General features: G+C 41.8%; 1 protein-coding gene across 1 annotated transcript; it reads right to left on the bottom strand.

Moving 5' to 3' along the window:
* Positions 1–641: 641 nt before the first annotated feature.
* LOC306900958 (dual specificity protein phosphatase 26-like) lies at positions 642–12869 on the bottom strand. Its single transcript, XM_079468352.1, has 8 exons — positions 12668–12869; positions 12389–12559; positions 11807–11971; positions 10828–11030; positions 10504–10699; positions 1753–1920; positions 1175–1383; positions 642–937 (listed from the first exon to the last, which is right to left on the bottom strand). Exons 6-8 carry the CDS (start codon positions 1836–1838, stop codon positions 738–740), a joined length of 495 nt encoding a protein of 164 aa, XP_079324478.1. The 5' UTR covers positions 1839–1920; positions 10504–10699; positions 10828–11030; positions 11807–11971; positions 12389–12559; positions 12668–12869; the 3' UTR covers positions 642–737.
* Positions 12870–15554: the final 2685 nt, after the last annotated feature.

Here is a 15554-nt window from a genome sequence, read left to right as displayed (position 1 = left end):
TGCATTTAGCTATTATGCGAGCCGCAGCTGGAACCAGCTTCCAGAAGAGATCAGATGTGCTCCCACAGTAGCCACATTCAAATCAAGACTCAAAACACATCTGTTTAACTTTGCATTTGATTAATGTGCCACTGTGCCTCCAACTGTTTGTACTTTATTTTATTTATTATCTATTCTAAACTATATTTTATTTTTATTCTTAACTGGTTAATTTTTATTTTTCTTATTTCTTCTAAACTATGTTATTTTATTTTTTATTCTTAACTGGTTACTTTTGTTTTTCTTATTTCTTAACTGTTTTATCAAATGGATATTTTTAATTTCTTCTATGTAAAGCACTTTGAATTGCCATTGTGTATGAAATGTGCTATACAAATAAACTTGCCTTGCCTTGCCTTGCCTACTTTATTTTAAGTTTCGTTTGTCCATTTATGAGGAATATGTAATGTCATGGATGTGACAATGAAAAAATAATGCACTAAAAATAAAACAAATGCTTTACAGATTTGAAGAGAGACCTCACATGGGTATTTGAACCGCCAAATGTTAATATCTGTGCTGTTACCACTGTAAAAAGATCTTTGTAGCCTATTTCTGTGGCTCATACATTCACACCCCAAAAAATTACAACACACTGTTTTGCATAATTACACCAACTTTATCTTAATGAGCCACAAACAACTGCTCTGGACTTTACTGCAAAAACTTCATTTTCAGTTTAGTGATTGGCTTTAGTCTTATTTGTTTCTATAGCCATACAACTTGATGTGAAGATCAATAAGTTGTCTGAGGAAGCCTCTGTTAGGTATGATGCCTCTTCCCTCTTTTACAGTGTTGATCGATTCCACCAGTGTCATGTTCTGCTTGAGCATCAGATAAGCCAAAACTATTGTTGCTGATCGACTCACTCCAACGTGACAGTGAACCAGGATTTTCCCTGTGGTAAGAAAATATGCATATATAGTCCAGTGAGGCAAAGATGCAGAACTAAATGTTCAGAAGTTTAACAAGCTAAGACAAATCTGTTTAGTTCTTCATGTAGAGTTCAACTAAGATCTTTCTCTACACACCTTTAATTTTCAACTAAGAACAAAACCGGTTCAGATATATTCTAGTCTGGATTACACTTTGCAGGAACGCAAATCTTTAGCAGGTATGAATGCAAACGGCTTACCTCCTCCCTTTAGTGCTGTATGTATACACTCTGCTGCAGTTTTAAAATGGGCGCTCATGTCAAACGTATGTGTATCATGTGCATCTATGCCCAGATATGTGATGCCCATGCCATCATAGATCTCACCGCCACGTCTGGAGCTTTGAGCACAGTTCAGGATATGGGTGAAGTGATGATTTCGCAGTTCTGCAAGATTTTCAGCGATATTCCTAAATGGAGGCAATGCAAAACTCTGTTATCGTTACATTTTTGAGCAAATGCAAGCTTTACGATTGAGGACCTTTGTGTTAAACCATTTTTTGTAATTCGGTTCACCAAAAGTATTCTTATGTGTAGATCATTATTGCCTAAGAAACCATAAATAAACGATCTGATCTCACAACGTTATGAAACAGCTCCCTCTTGTGTTCAAAATCATGTACTGCATTTGAAACTTTACAGTATCTGCAAGCAATAATGACATCTCTGTGATCAATAATAAAATGTAGTTGATATCAATACTCTTTAATTTATTTTCTTTCATAATTAATAGGATGCAGGTAAATAAACTTTTAAACAGGTTCATGTAGGCTGCTTACATGTCGCCGATGTAAAGTTTGGGCCAGACTTCATCTGCGGCACTGTTGATCGCTTTCCCCGAGAAGAAAAGACGCTCAACCTCCATCACCGCCAAACCGGGAGACGTGAAGTCGACTTCAGGTTGAGCTGAACGTGAGCTGCCGCCTCGCCACTCGGAATATTTCGACCTGGAAGACATTTTAAGCTCTGAATGTCCGCACATTTATTCAATGTTCGTTGATGGAAATGCGCAGTTGATTAAAGTTACGGGCACGACAACAATGTTGTGATCCGCCTGACGAAGTACCGATAACATTAACTTGACATTGAGTTAAGATGTAAATTTATAGCATTCATAGTCTGCATGAGGGAAAGTCATGTTATGGATGCCAACACAGGACGAGGTTATTTTAAGCCAAGGGAGTTGGCTATCATACAATAACTAACTATGGCTTGAGCATTTAAACCAGATCACTTACACATGAAACGTATACAGTTTAGGGTTACACAAATGCGTATGCACCGAGTTATTTGCTGTTTATTTTCTTAAACCAAATTAAATAATATATTTTTATTTAAATTATAAAAAAATACAATAATGCAGTGTGATATGCACAACACATATGGTGAAATAAACTGACAGATCATGAATGAGCTTGTAGTTTGATAGCATCCATGCAGATTTGTAAAATAAATGTCACACGCAAGTATGTGAGATTTGCAGTTAAAACCTTAAATAAATATGCTCAGAAAATGTATTTATCACCAATGTCATGGTGTTATATTTATAACATATCACAATAATTACTTTTATGTAATAAAATGTGCGCCTTAAAAAGAGGAATTGGATTGAAAGAAATTGGGCTTAAAACAGGCCTAAATGATGGTGCAAATATTAAGAACTATCGTTTCTATAGTGATATATTTACGATGGATTTTTTTATGAGTTCAAATTAAGAATGTGATGTCTGATAGACATACCAAAAATAAAATGAGTTAAACAACTGATACAAGTAATTGCCTTAATTATGATAAGAACAGTTATTAATTTAGACTATTATAAAGCAATTTCACCTGACACAAAATAGTTACGATGATAACAATATGGATAAAAGCAAATCTCATATACAGTGGGGCAAAATAATCGGCCACCAATTGTACAAGTTCTCCCAATTTAAAAGATGAGAGAGGGCTGTAATTTTCTTCTTAGGTACACTTCAATGAGAGACAGAATGAGAGAAAGGTATCCAGAAAATCACATTGTGTGATTTTTAAAGAATTTATTTGCAAATTATGATGGAACAGAAGTATTTGGTCACCTACAAAAGAGCAAGATTTCTGGCTCTCACAGACCTGTAACTTCTTCTTTAAGAGGCTCCTCTGTCCTCCATTGTTACCTGTATTAATGGCACCTGTTTGAACTCGTTATCAGTATAAAAGACATCTGTCCACATCCTCAAACAGTCAGACTCCAAACTACCCTGATAATCTCCCTCGATCTGGAGCTCCACTCAAGAACTCACCCTGTGGGGTCAAAATGATCACAAGAACGGTGAGCAAAAGTCCTAGAACCACACGGGGGACCTAGTGAATGACCTGCAGAGACCTGGGACCAAAGTAATAAAGGCTACCATCAGTAACACACTTTGCCGCCAGGGACTCAAATCCTGCAGTGCCAAATGTGTCCCCTTGCTTAAGCCAGTACATGTCCGGGCCTGTCTGAAGTTTGCTAGAGAGCATTTGGATGATCCAGAAGAGGATCGGGAGAATGTCATATGGTCAGATGAAACCAAAATATAACTTTTTTGGTTAACACGTTTTCTCTGTGGTGTGAGGTTTGTTACACGTGATGTTTTCACCGATCAAACATATTGAATATTAACGATCAGAAATACTGTTGTGTAGCGGAGCCCCAATGAATCACGTGACACGAATCGACACCCAATCAGAACGCGAGCTGACGGAAGACGAAAAGCATAACAATCACGTGCCGTTTCCGCTACTTAACCAAACAGATTTCTTTCCTCCCGCATATTTTCAACAATCCAAGCACTTTTGTCAACTTATTGTTTTATTCTTTAAAGTGGACGTTTAGCTCAGTTAATAATATTTTTTAAGTTTTACATCGCGTTGCTGTTATATGTACTTAATGTTGATGCAAATGTCATCAGAGGGTCATAATCTAACTGTTCTTTCCTCCTGTTTCATGTAAATAAATTGTAATAAACACATTTCTCTGTTCTGCTGAATTACTACGGCCTTAGTGAACAACTACTATGTTGGTCAATGGCGACCCAGAACTGTTTGGTTTCCACATTCTACAAAATATTTTCTTTTGTGTTCAACAGACCAAATACAATTATACAGCTTTGGGATATTTGTGAGCAATCTATATTGTTTGCCTTGTGTTCTGTGTATTGCAGTATTTCTGACATGCAGCCACCCATTCATGAGACTATGATGTGCTTAGCTACTAGCTAGTGACACGTGTATCCTTAATTAAATGTTTTGTTAATTTGGTTATACATTTTTCTCATTTCAGATATTTTCGCGAAAGATTAAGGCGATGAACTAAGCAAAGGATTAGAATCAGTACCAGAAACCTCATAATTACAAACAAAATGGAAGAAACACCTAGTAGCACAGAGATGAAAAAGACTCCAAAAAGAAGTCAAAGAAAAGCGAAATGTTACACCTGCCCTCAGTGTGAAAGGATTTTCCCAAAGAAACACAATCTTGAAAGGCACGTGAGAGTTCACACTGGAGAGCGTCCATTCACGTGTCTTCAATGTGGAACGAGTTTTGCCGAGAAAAGAAGTCTTGAGATGCACATGAGAATTCACACTGGAGAACAGCCATACACATGTCCCCAGTGTAAAAGGAGTTTTGTACATAAAAGCACTCTCGTGAAACACATAAGAACTCACACTGGAGAGCGTCCATACACATGTCCCCAGTGTGGAAGGAGCTTTGCGCAAAAAATCAATCTCTGCTTCCATATGAGGACACACACTGGAGAGCGTCCATACACATGTCCACAATGCGAAAGGAGTTTCGGACATAAAAGCACGTTTGTAAAACACATAAGAACTCACACTGGAGAGCGCCCATACACGTGTCCACATTGTGAAAAGAGTTTCACACAGAAAATACATCTCGATGTGCACGTGAGGTTACACACTGGAGAACACCCATACACGTGTATACAGTGCGAAAAGAGTTTTGTGCGTAAAAGAAATCTTGAGATTCACAGAACTACTCACACACACATCTTAAGTGTGGAAAGACATTCGCACAGAAATCAAGCCTTGGCTTGCACAGGAGAATTCACACAAGAAAGCGTCCATACACATCCTTAGTTTGAAAACAGTAAACACTCTGCAACGCCTGAGACTTGATGTTGGAACTTTGGATGTTATTTGTGCAGTGTTTGTTTATTTTAGGCAGAATGAATGATGATGTATAGAAATCTTTAAGGTAAATGTGGATGGATACTGTTGTAATGATGTATTTATCTGTATTCAGATTTCAGAATGAGCATCATATGTTGAGGTGTCTGCTGATCTGATGTGTATGCTACTGTAACAAAAATGTTACCTACCAAGGCGCCATATCTTCTTTCTTATTTTGTGTGATTAAAAGGGATCAATCAAGATTAATTCTTGGTTTTAATTAAAAAAAAATTACCTTCTCCCTTAAAAAATTGAGTTATTATTATGTCATGCATTCTGAATTCTTAAAACTGTTGAACGTACTGTCTTCTCATGCTTAACATATTAAAAGTGAGTTGGACGTGTGACGTAGTATTTCTGTGCTTGATACAGTTGCAAAACTTAAAAATGTCATTGATTGTGCAGGTAACATCATACAGTGTTAATAATCAGGGAGAATATGAAGGTAAAGACTCTTTTAGTAGGTTAGTGGGGATAGGGTCTAATAATAACAAAGACGATTTAGCTGCTTTTAACAAAGTGTATTCCTGAACAGTACAATCTTAATGGGGTGTACTCAAAACTGTGAAAAGGGTAATTTATCTTTAAACTACGGTGGCCCGAAAGTGCGAAACGAAACAACAAATTGCAAAACTAAAAACAAATCTAAAAGCAAAATAAAAATCCCAAAATGACAAATCAGAAAACACAATAACAGATCTAAAAACAAAATAGCAAATCATAAAGCACTACAACAATTCAGGAAACAAAATAAGTCACAACCAAATTGAGGGCATTGTAAATTGACTGGTTTATTGACTGGTCTGACTGGTGGTTAGTAATATAACTATAAATATTTTTTTTACTTATATTTATATCGTTTTATATAATTATTTTAATGTAAACAAATTGTTGAATGGGTCGTGTAACTGTCGCATTTAAAGAAAACGTATGGGACATTGACATCTAAAGGATGAGTTAGGTATCGCAGTGTAAATTCAAAATATTGGTGAGACCTGTTTAGCCAAGGAACGGTTCTTCTTTGTTTTCCTTTGCTTACAGGGTTCTCAAGTCTCACGCATTAGCCATGAGACACACGCAATTCAACCAGTTCACATGCACACACCGTGTATTTCTCACGCAATGCCAACCAAGTTGTCCTGCAAGCATTATATATAACGTTGTATATGAGACGCAGGCACACAAAGTGAATTTTCCTGCCGCCAGCACGTATCTCGGCCAGATTGCGTTTGTTATTAGGCAACATAGATGTACGAACACACGGAAGTTGACGGAATAGTCTTTCTAGTTACATTAATAATGCTACATGTAAAGCAGAGTGCTCTGGGTAATATTTTATATCCTGTCAAAACATAAATTAATCATTGCCATTCTATTTGTATTTTTCAAAGATGTCAGGGAAATAGATAAAAAATATTTTAGCATTCTGGGAACCAAAGGGTAAGCACCCTAAAAAGGTATTTTATTCTTTATTAGGGTTCGAGCCCGTAGGGCTAGAAACCTATTGTATTTGTAGGTTTTATTATTATTTTTCCGCCGTATTTGGTGTAAAACTGATCGTGCAGCCCAAACCGTAAGGCCGACAGAGCTGAGACTCGGTCAGATGGTAGTAGTCTTGATGGCTACTCAGACACATGGACCCAGCCAAATCGGCCCATAGGTGGCGCTACAGCGAGGAAAAGCGCGTTTGCACCCTTTACTCCTAAACCGTTTGGCGCACACCCAAGTGTTTTATATCATTGTAATCATTGGCTCAAAACTTAAAAAACGTATATCTCCGATTTCATTTCCGGTATGCAAATTTTCCCGCTAATTTGCATTTTATGAAAAAAAAAAAAAATGAACTAGTCCCTGGATTTTTGCACGATCGGAACCAAACCAACGCTGATGAATTCTGTGGAGTGTGAATGGAAATAATTATCGAAAAAAAGTTGAAATTTAGATTCACTTCCCCTCTCTCCCGTGTGCTCTCTTCCCCTCTCTCCCGTGTGCTCTCTTCCCCTCTCTCCCGTGTGCTCTCTTCCACAGTCTCCCGTGTGCTCTCTTCCCCTCTCTCCCGTGTGCTCTCTTCCCCTCTCTCCCGTGTGCTCTCTTCCACCGTCTCCCGTGTGCTCTCTTCCACCGTCTCCCGTGTGCTCTCTTCCACCGTCTCCCGTGTGCTCTCTTCCACCGTCTCCCGTGTGCTCTCTTCCACCGTCTCCCGTGTGCTCTCTTCCACCGTCTCCCGTGTGCTCTCTTCCACCGTCTCCCGTGTGCTCTCTTCCACCGTCTCCCGTGTGCTCTCTTCCACCGTCTCCCGTGTGCTCTCTTCCACCGTCTCCCGTGTGCTCTCTTCCACCGTCTCCCGTGTGCTCTCTTCCACAGTCTCCCGTGTGCTCTCTTCCACAGTCTCCCGTGTGCTCTCTTCCACCGTCTCCCGTGTGCTCTCTTCCACCGTCTCCCGTGTGCTCTCTTCCACCGTCTCCCGTGTGCTCTCTTCCACCGTCTCCCGTGTGCTCTCTTCCACCGTCTCCCGTGTGCTCTCTTCCACCGTCTCCCGTGTGCTCTCTTCCACCGTCTCCCGTGTGCTCTCTTCCACCGTCTCCCGTGTGCTCTCTTCCACCGTCTCCCGTGTGCTCTCTTCCACCGTCTCCCGTGTGCTCTCTTCCACCGTCTCCCGTGTGCTCTCTTCCACCGTCTCCCGTGTGCTCTCTTCCACGTCTCCCGTGTGCTCTCTTCCACCGTCTCCCGTGTGCTCTCTTCCACCGTCTCCCGTGTGCTCTCTTCCACCGTCTCCCGTGTGCTCTCTTCCACCGTCTCCCGTGTGCTCTCTTCCCCCGTCTCCCGTGTGCTCTCTTCCCCTCTCTCCCGTGTAATCTCTTCCCCTCTCTCCCGTGTGCCCTCTTCCACCGTCTCCTGTGTGCTCTCTTCTACCGTCTCCTGTGTGCTCTCTTCCACCGTCTCACACAGGAGAGCACACAGGAGAGAGGGGAAGAGAGCACACTGGAGAGAGTAGAAGAGAGCACACAGGAGAGAGGGGAAGAAAGCACACGGGAGACTGTGGAAGAGAGCACACATGAGAGAGGGGAAGAGAGCACACGGGAGAGAGGGGAAGAGAGCACACGGGAGAGAGGGGAAGAGAGCACACGGGAGACTGTGGAAGAGAGCACACATGAGAGAGGGGAAGAGAGCACACGGGAGAGAGGGGAAGAGAGCACACGGGAGAGAGGGGAAGAGAGCACACGGGAGAGAGGGGAAGAGAGCACACGGGAGAGAGGGGAAGAGAGCACACGGGAGAGAGGGGAAGAGAGCACACGGGAGAGAGGGGAAGAGAGCACACGGGAGAGAGGGGAAGAGAGCACACGGGAGAGAGGGGAAGAGAGCACACGGGAGAGAGGGGAAGAGAGCACACGGGAGAGAGGGGAAGAGAGCACACGGGAGAGAGGGGAAGAGAGCACACATGAGAGAGGGGAAGAGAGCACACGGGAGAGAGGGGAAGAGAGCACACGGGAGAGAGGGGAAGAGAGCACACGGGAGAGAGGGGAAGAGAGCACACATGAGAGAGGGGAAGAGAGCACACGGGAGAGAGGGGAAGAGAGCGCACATGAGAGAGGGGAAGAGAGCGCACGGGAGAGAGGGGAAGAGAGCGCACGGGAGAGAGGGGAAGAGAGCACACTGGAGAGAGGGGAAGAGAGCACACGGGAGAGAGGGGAAGAGAGCACACGGGAGTCTGTGGAAGAGAGCGCACGGGAGTCTGTGGAAGAGAGCGCACGGGAGAGAGGGGAAGAGAGCACACATGAGAGAGGGGAAGAGAGCACACAGGAGAGAGGGGAAGAGAGCACACTGGAGAGAGGGGAAGAGAGCACACGGGAGAGAGGGGAAGAGAGCACACGGGAGAGAGGGGAAGAGAGCACACGGGAGAGAGGGGAAGAGAGCACACGGGAGAGAGGGGAAGAGAGCACACTGGAGAGAGGGGAAGAGAGCACACGGGAGAGAGGGGAAGAGAGCACACATGAGAGAGGGGAAGAGAGCACACAGGAGAGAGGGGAAGAGAGCACACTGGAGAGAGGGGAAGAGAGCACACGGGAGAGAGGGGAAGAGAGCACACAGGAGACGGTGGAAGAGAGCACACGGGAGAGAGGGGAAGAGAGCACACGGGAGAGAGGGGAAGAGAGCACATGGGAGAGAGGGGAAGAGAGCACACGGGAGAGAGGGGAAGAGAGCACACGGGAGACGGTGGAAGAGAGCACACGGGAGACTGTGGAAGAGAGCACACATGAGAGTGGGGAAGAGAGCACACAGGAGAGAGGGGAAGGGAGCACACAGGAGACTGTGGAAGAGAGCACACGGGAGAGAGGGGAAGAGAGCACACGGGAGAGAGGGGAAGAGAGCACACGGGAGACTGTGGAAGAGAGCACACAGGAGAGAGGAGAAGAGAGCACACGGGAGAGAGGGGAAGAGAGCACACGGGAGAGAGGGGAAGAGAGCACACGGGAGACTGTGGAAGAGAGCACACAGGAGAGAGGGGAAGAGAGCACACGGGAGAGAGGGGAAGAGAGCACACGGGAGAGAGGGGAAGAGAGCACACGGGAGAGAGGGGAAGAGAGCACACGGGAGACTGAGGAAGAGAGCACACGGGAGACTGTGGAAGAGAGCACACGGGAGACTGTGGAAGAGAGCACACGGGAGACTGTGGAAGAGAGCACACGGGAGAGCACACAGGAGAGAGGGGAAGAGAGCACACAGGAGAGAGGGGAAGAGAGCACACGGGAGACGGTGGAAGAGAGCACACAGGAGAGAGTGGAAGAGAGCACACAGGAGAGAGGGGAAGAGAGCACACAGGAGAGAGGGGAAGAGAGCACACGGGAGACGGTGGAAGAGAGCACACGGGAGAGAGGGGAAGAGAGCACACAGGAGAGAGGGGAAGAGAGCACTCCCCTAACCGCATGTTATCTCACTCCAAGATTTTGATCAAACTTGAGAACCCTGTGCTTACTATCAGAAAAATAATCTACAGGCACTCTATTGTTTGTGGATTTGTACGGAAAGTTAAGGTCAGTCACAAATGCACACACGCAGAGTACATTTTTTTATGACGTCGCTTTAAAACCATCTATAGACTCTAACTAAGCATAGAACCAGCTAAATCACTAGGATTAAGTTAAAACATGCTATAATTATGCTAAAACTATATTACCATATATTCATATATATTTTTTGGATGCTAACTGATGACTTTGACAGGCACAAGACATTTCATAACATTTAAAAATGGAACCATCATGGTACAGGCATCAAGGTGTTGTCTGTACTATGACGGCTTGAGACTAATACGTGTACCATTATATCCAGCCATGCAATTCCTTCTGAAGGTAGATCAGTTGTCTGAGGAAGCCTCGGTTGGGATAGATGCCTCTTTTCCTCTTCACTGTGTTGATGGCTTCCACCAGGTGCAAGTTGTGTTTCAGCATGAGATAAGCCAGAACTATTGTTGGTGCACGACTCACTCCCGCATGACAGTGAACCAGGACTTTTCCTGAAGACAAAAGAATATCAATAAGAAATCGGCTGGTTCAGATGTGTTTAATTCTAGTTGGAAATACACTTTGCAAGAAGACAAATCTTTAACAATAGTACGGAGGTCTATGAATGAAAACAGCTTACCGTCTTCTTCGAGTGCTGAATGAATAAACTCTGCTGCAGTTTTAAAGTATTCCCTTATGTTGAATGAGTCTAAATCTATTGTTCTTATGCCCATGTATCTCATGCCCCTCTTGATGTTGGGCTTGGTGTCAACACTGTCAGTACAGTTTAGGACATGAGTGAATCCTCTCCTTTGCAGAACACCATAATTTTCCGCTACTTTCCTAAAAGGATGAAATGCAACAGTGAGTTATTATTGCAGTAGTAAGCAAATGCAAGCTATAACACAAGCTATTTTTAGCACAGTCTGCTTCATGAAGATATGTGTTTTGAAGTGTCTGTATGTCTTAAAGCTACACACAGAGACCTAAAGTTAAACCGAGCTGCTCCTGTGAGCAACTGCATTTCACTTGAAGCTGTATCAGATTAAAGTCACTGATGCTTGCCTACAGGACTATCACTGGATCCACACCGGCATACTTTCACTTCCCTCTACATTATTACACCCCTTTAAGAACCCCATTTCTTCCTAACTTTTTCTGGTCAACCACATCTCTCAGAACCTTCAAAAAAACTACTTAAAACCCATGTCTTCTGTGAATATTGGACAGACAAACAAAACAAATTAAATATATACACTAACCCTCTATCTTTCTCTCAAACGGTAGGGGTCTAGTGTTTGTTGAAACTAGTAACTTTATATTAGCACATATTGCTTATTGCTCCCTGATCTCTTTGTAAGTCGCTTTGGACATAATACACTTGAAGCGTCTGCTAAATGACTAAATGTAAATACATTTCTCAAAATAACTTTTGTGTTTAACTGAAGATCATGTATGACACAAGGCTGATGTTATGATGACAGAATTTGTATTTCTAGTGTTCAAGGAGATACAGTAACGATTATTTACAGGTACTTTTATCAATGCATTTTCTGACTCTCGTGTTTTACATTTCTGGGCCCGCAATTCAGTACCATAATAACAAAAATTCAGCTTACATGTCGCCGATGTAAAGTCTAGGCCAGACTTCATCTGCTACGCCTCTTTCGAGTGGTTTTATCTGTTTATGAAGAAGAAACTGCATCTCTCCTGCCACCCTATCGACGTCCTCACATTGACTTCGACGGGGAGGAGTAGAAAAAAGGCCATTGATAAATTTCAACCTGTAAAACATGTGAAGCTTTAAAGTCAGAACATTAATCGTCCGTTTATGGAAACGCTCATGAAAACTAAGAGACAAATGTTGAAGTTATTGATCACGTGATTAAACTGCTCAAACATTCACTAGCAGCATGAAAAAGTCCGTTTAAGGAGACAAGAGTCGATATCTTTCAATAACTGCGCATTTAAACAAGATCACTTACATCCTTCAGACGATTTACAATTCATTTGCTTAAACTTATTTCGTAATAAAGATCTGTTATTTTTTAAACAGTGATAATGTTTTGCTCGTAATGTAGGACTATTGTGTGACACGTCATCATACTTACACAACAATATAAACAAATCATGTCAACATATGGATGCAGCGCAGCATGTTATCAGCATTAAAATATGTATTATTAGAAACAATAACTTACATTTGCTCTGTGTCGTTCTCCGCGGTCTTAAGTAGAAATCCTGCACGCGCTCACCGGACAAGAGCAACGTTACTTCTTTTGAGTTAACTCACAGAAACAGCGGTTTTCAAAACGGTATGTATTTTAAGAAGACGCGATTCCTTCGTAAGGCTCAATCCGACCCACGAATCACTTCTCAGGATAACACATGACACAAAACGGACATAGAAACACAACTTTAGATATAAAAGACCGTCAAAAACATACTCAAAACAGCATATAAGCCATACACAGACCTACCTCATTAACTATGCAAACTCTCAGCCAATGGGAAGTCTCCAGCGGCATATCTTTCAATACTTGTAGGTTTTGGGGTAGAAGTGGTTGTGTTTATTAAAAATGACAATATTCTGTGTGTAGTATTATGTGCAGATATAAATCACACGACAGTAACACCGTAGGCATACATTGCCAAGCGGCAGAAATGAAGTGACTGTAATGTAGTTTACTAACGTCTGATTGGTCTTTTACTTGCACCTCTCTGTAAACCGGATTGTGATTGGTCTTCCGCTTTCCACATCTTATGTTAAAGAAATAAATCAGTGAAGTCAAGACCAGACTGTTATCATTTACTTTACACTTTTCCAGCTTCTGGGTTGCTCTTTAAAGTATTTTTGCTGTTATTTGTCAACCTTGTTATGATATAATCTTGTAATCTATATACTGGTTTGTGTGTTGTGAACTAAAGACAATATTCTTTATATCTTTAATATGAGAAACCCGACTTGTGAAGTTCTACATTATGGAGAAACAGCACCATCTTGTGTCCATAAAATGCATTACATTGGTGACTATAGCAGGCAAGTTTTCCCCTTATTTTGAGTTTTATGTTGTCAATATTTTCCTTAAACAAATATACTTTTTTACAAAGTTTTATCTAATAAACGATGTTCACACTTTTAACGGCGAGAGAGACAATTCAAATAAATTCCATGTTTACCTTTATTATGTAAAGGTATTAAGACTTCATGCAGTCGGTTGTTACAAAAAGGTCCAGGGTGTCTGTGACAGTATTGCACTGCTATGCAATGTTCAACCATGAGCTAAAAATGTTTGAATCCCTTTTTGCCTCCTGAAACAGGAAGTGGGGAAGAGAGTGTATTGTTGTTTTTTATTATTTAAATAAATATACCGCTGCACTGAATGCATTGGCTTGACCGGAGCAATAAACTGTCCACTGATCCTTTACAATCTTTGCTTGTTCAACATCTGCATATTCAACCCTTGTTCACCACTGACTGTATGATGTTAAGATTCATCTCTTCACACTGAAGACAAACTCCTAGACACCTGCAAAAGACACACATAGTGATGCCAAATCACGTGTATATTAACTTTTGAACATGCGGTTGTTCTGTGCTGTGGATTTGATGTAAACATTTGTTATGTTTAATATCTTGTTAACGGCATTATTTAATTACAAATAAAAAAATTTGTGAAAATAACAGTGGCATTCACTTTCCAAATGACTGGCCTTACTTTTTTTGTCACCCAAAGAGAATTTACTTAGGAAAGGAAAGCTCGGCAATATTAATGTGCTCAAGGTTTATCTTGTGTGGTCTGACTTAAAGAAAGACAATCTTAAGAGAGGGTGTTATACAATGACGTGTTTTGGAAGAAATGGTCTTTTCAATGCCAAAGAAAAATCTTGCAGACAATTCTTCCTGGTGTCAAATGGTCAAACTTTATTCGCTCGAGCCAACAAAGTGAGATGCTCAAAGTTCATCTATCATCACAGAATCTGACTCCAACCTTTGTTCCAGCCAATCAGGATTCACTGAGTTTTCATAACCAATCTGGCTTCATCTGGTTATCACCAGGATAGTTTTTGAATCTCATAGAAATATACATGTTCCATCAGAAGTGCAATACACAGTAAACAACAACACATAGTGAAATAAAACACATATTGTCAAATTAAAACATATATTGCAGAGATTTATGCCTTTTTGTTTACCCACTTAATTACTGGTGAGAGAGACAATAAGTAAACACAGATTAAAACCAATAAATGACATATGAATAAATTGATTGAGTTTCGTGGTGGAACGCAAACAAATTCAGCAGTATGTAAATTTAAACTTAATTCTCACAAGTCAAAGTTTACACACAACTGGAGCATCCGGCCCGAGCCTACCAGACCTTAAACAAACGGAGCTGAATTCAGACCGGTTGAGCAAACCGCAGGTCACATTCAAATAATCGCCTTAATAGTTTCCAAATCTGAAGAGGTTTAATAACATTCTTAGATGAATACACAATACCTGCACCTGTGACTGAACTTCAGAGAGCTTTTAAAATAAGGTGCAGGCCACAGTAGCGCAGAATCTGAAAGGCAACCCTTCATGTGTTTTAATACAAACTGTCTCTGGACTATCGCACACACACGGCTAAAGGAGCAAATGCTCTGGCTGGCCGACGTCTGCGGTGATGTTGATGTAGAGAAGTTCTCTGTTGACGGACAGAATGTTGTAGGAACAAGATTTGAAACCACCGTCCTTTCACGTTTGAAGAGTCCGCCGTAACAGTTGATTCCTGCTGTCCGTGGTGTAACGTGCCAAATCGGCGGGCAAAGGGATAAACACACATTGACAATCACACTGAAGATCCCTGAGACATGTTTCTCTCGATGTTACGGTTTAATGGAGTAAAACCATGACTGTTATTATCAGCTCTTGTTAATGGGAATGTTTGCGCCCAAAGATCGAAACCCTTTCTTATGCTCATTTCACTCCAGACCTTTATTATCATCTTTCATACGCAAAACAAAAAAGAAGTTAAGCTAAATGTATTTGCATCTGGTTTTCCTCCACGGAACATGTAGGGGGAAAAAACACGGAGGGGTCTGCTCCTCCACGCTTGGTATCATCTCTGATTCAAGCTCTCGTTTTGGAGACCAGACCTGGTGTCAGCTTGTGATGTGACTGTACAACATGACGTATAATCCAGAGATGAGATCATTTCCAGAAGCCCCGAGGTTCCATGACTGAAGAAAGAGTGAAATAAATCCACACTCCTGCTTGTCACATGGATTAAACACTCAACAAAAACCACTTTAAAAGGATATACGAGCATGATTGACAAACAAAGATTTATGTTACCGCAACCACACAAATCCAGACAACTG

The sequence above is a fragment of the Barbatula barbatula genome (assembly GCF_947034865.1).
Source record: "Barbatula barbatula genome assembly, chromosome: 11".
In the NCBI taxonomy this organism is placed as follows: Eukaryota; Metazoa; Chordata; class Actinopteri; order Cypriniformes; family Nemacheilidae; genus Barbatula; species Barbatula barbatula.
This window is presented reverse-complemented; position numbering and strand designations above follow the sequence as displayed.

Excerpts from the sequence above, each read along its gene's own strand:
- LOC306900958 (XM_079468352.1), bottom strand. The coding sequence starts at position 1,838 with ATGGAGGTTGAGCGTCTTTTCTTCTCGGGGAAAGCGATCAACAGTGCC. Across the intron at positions 1,384-1,752 it reads AAACTTTACATCGGCGACAT|GAATATCGCTGAAAATCTTG; the intron begins GTAAGCAGCCTA and ends GCCTCCATTTAG. Across the intron at positions 938-1,174 it reads TACAGCACTAAAGGGAGGAG|GGAAAATCCTGGTTCACTGT; the intron begins GTAAGCCGTTTG and ends TTCTTACCACAG.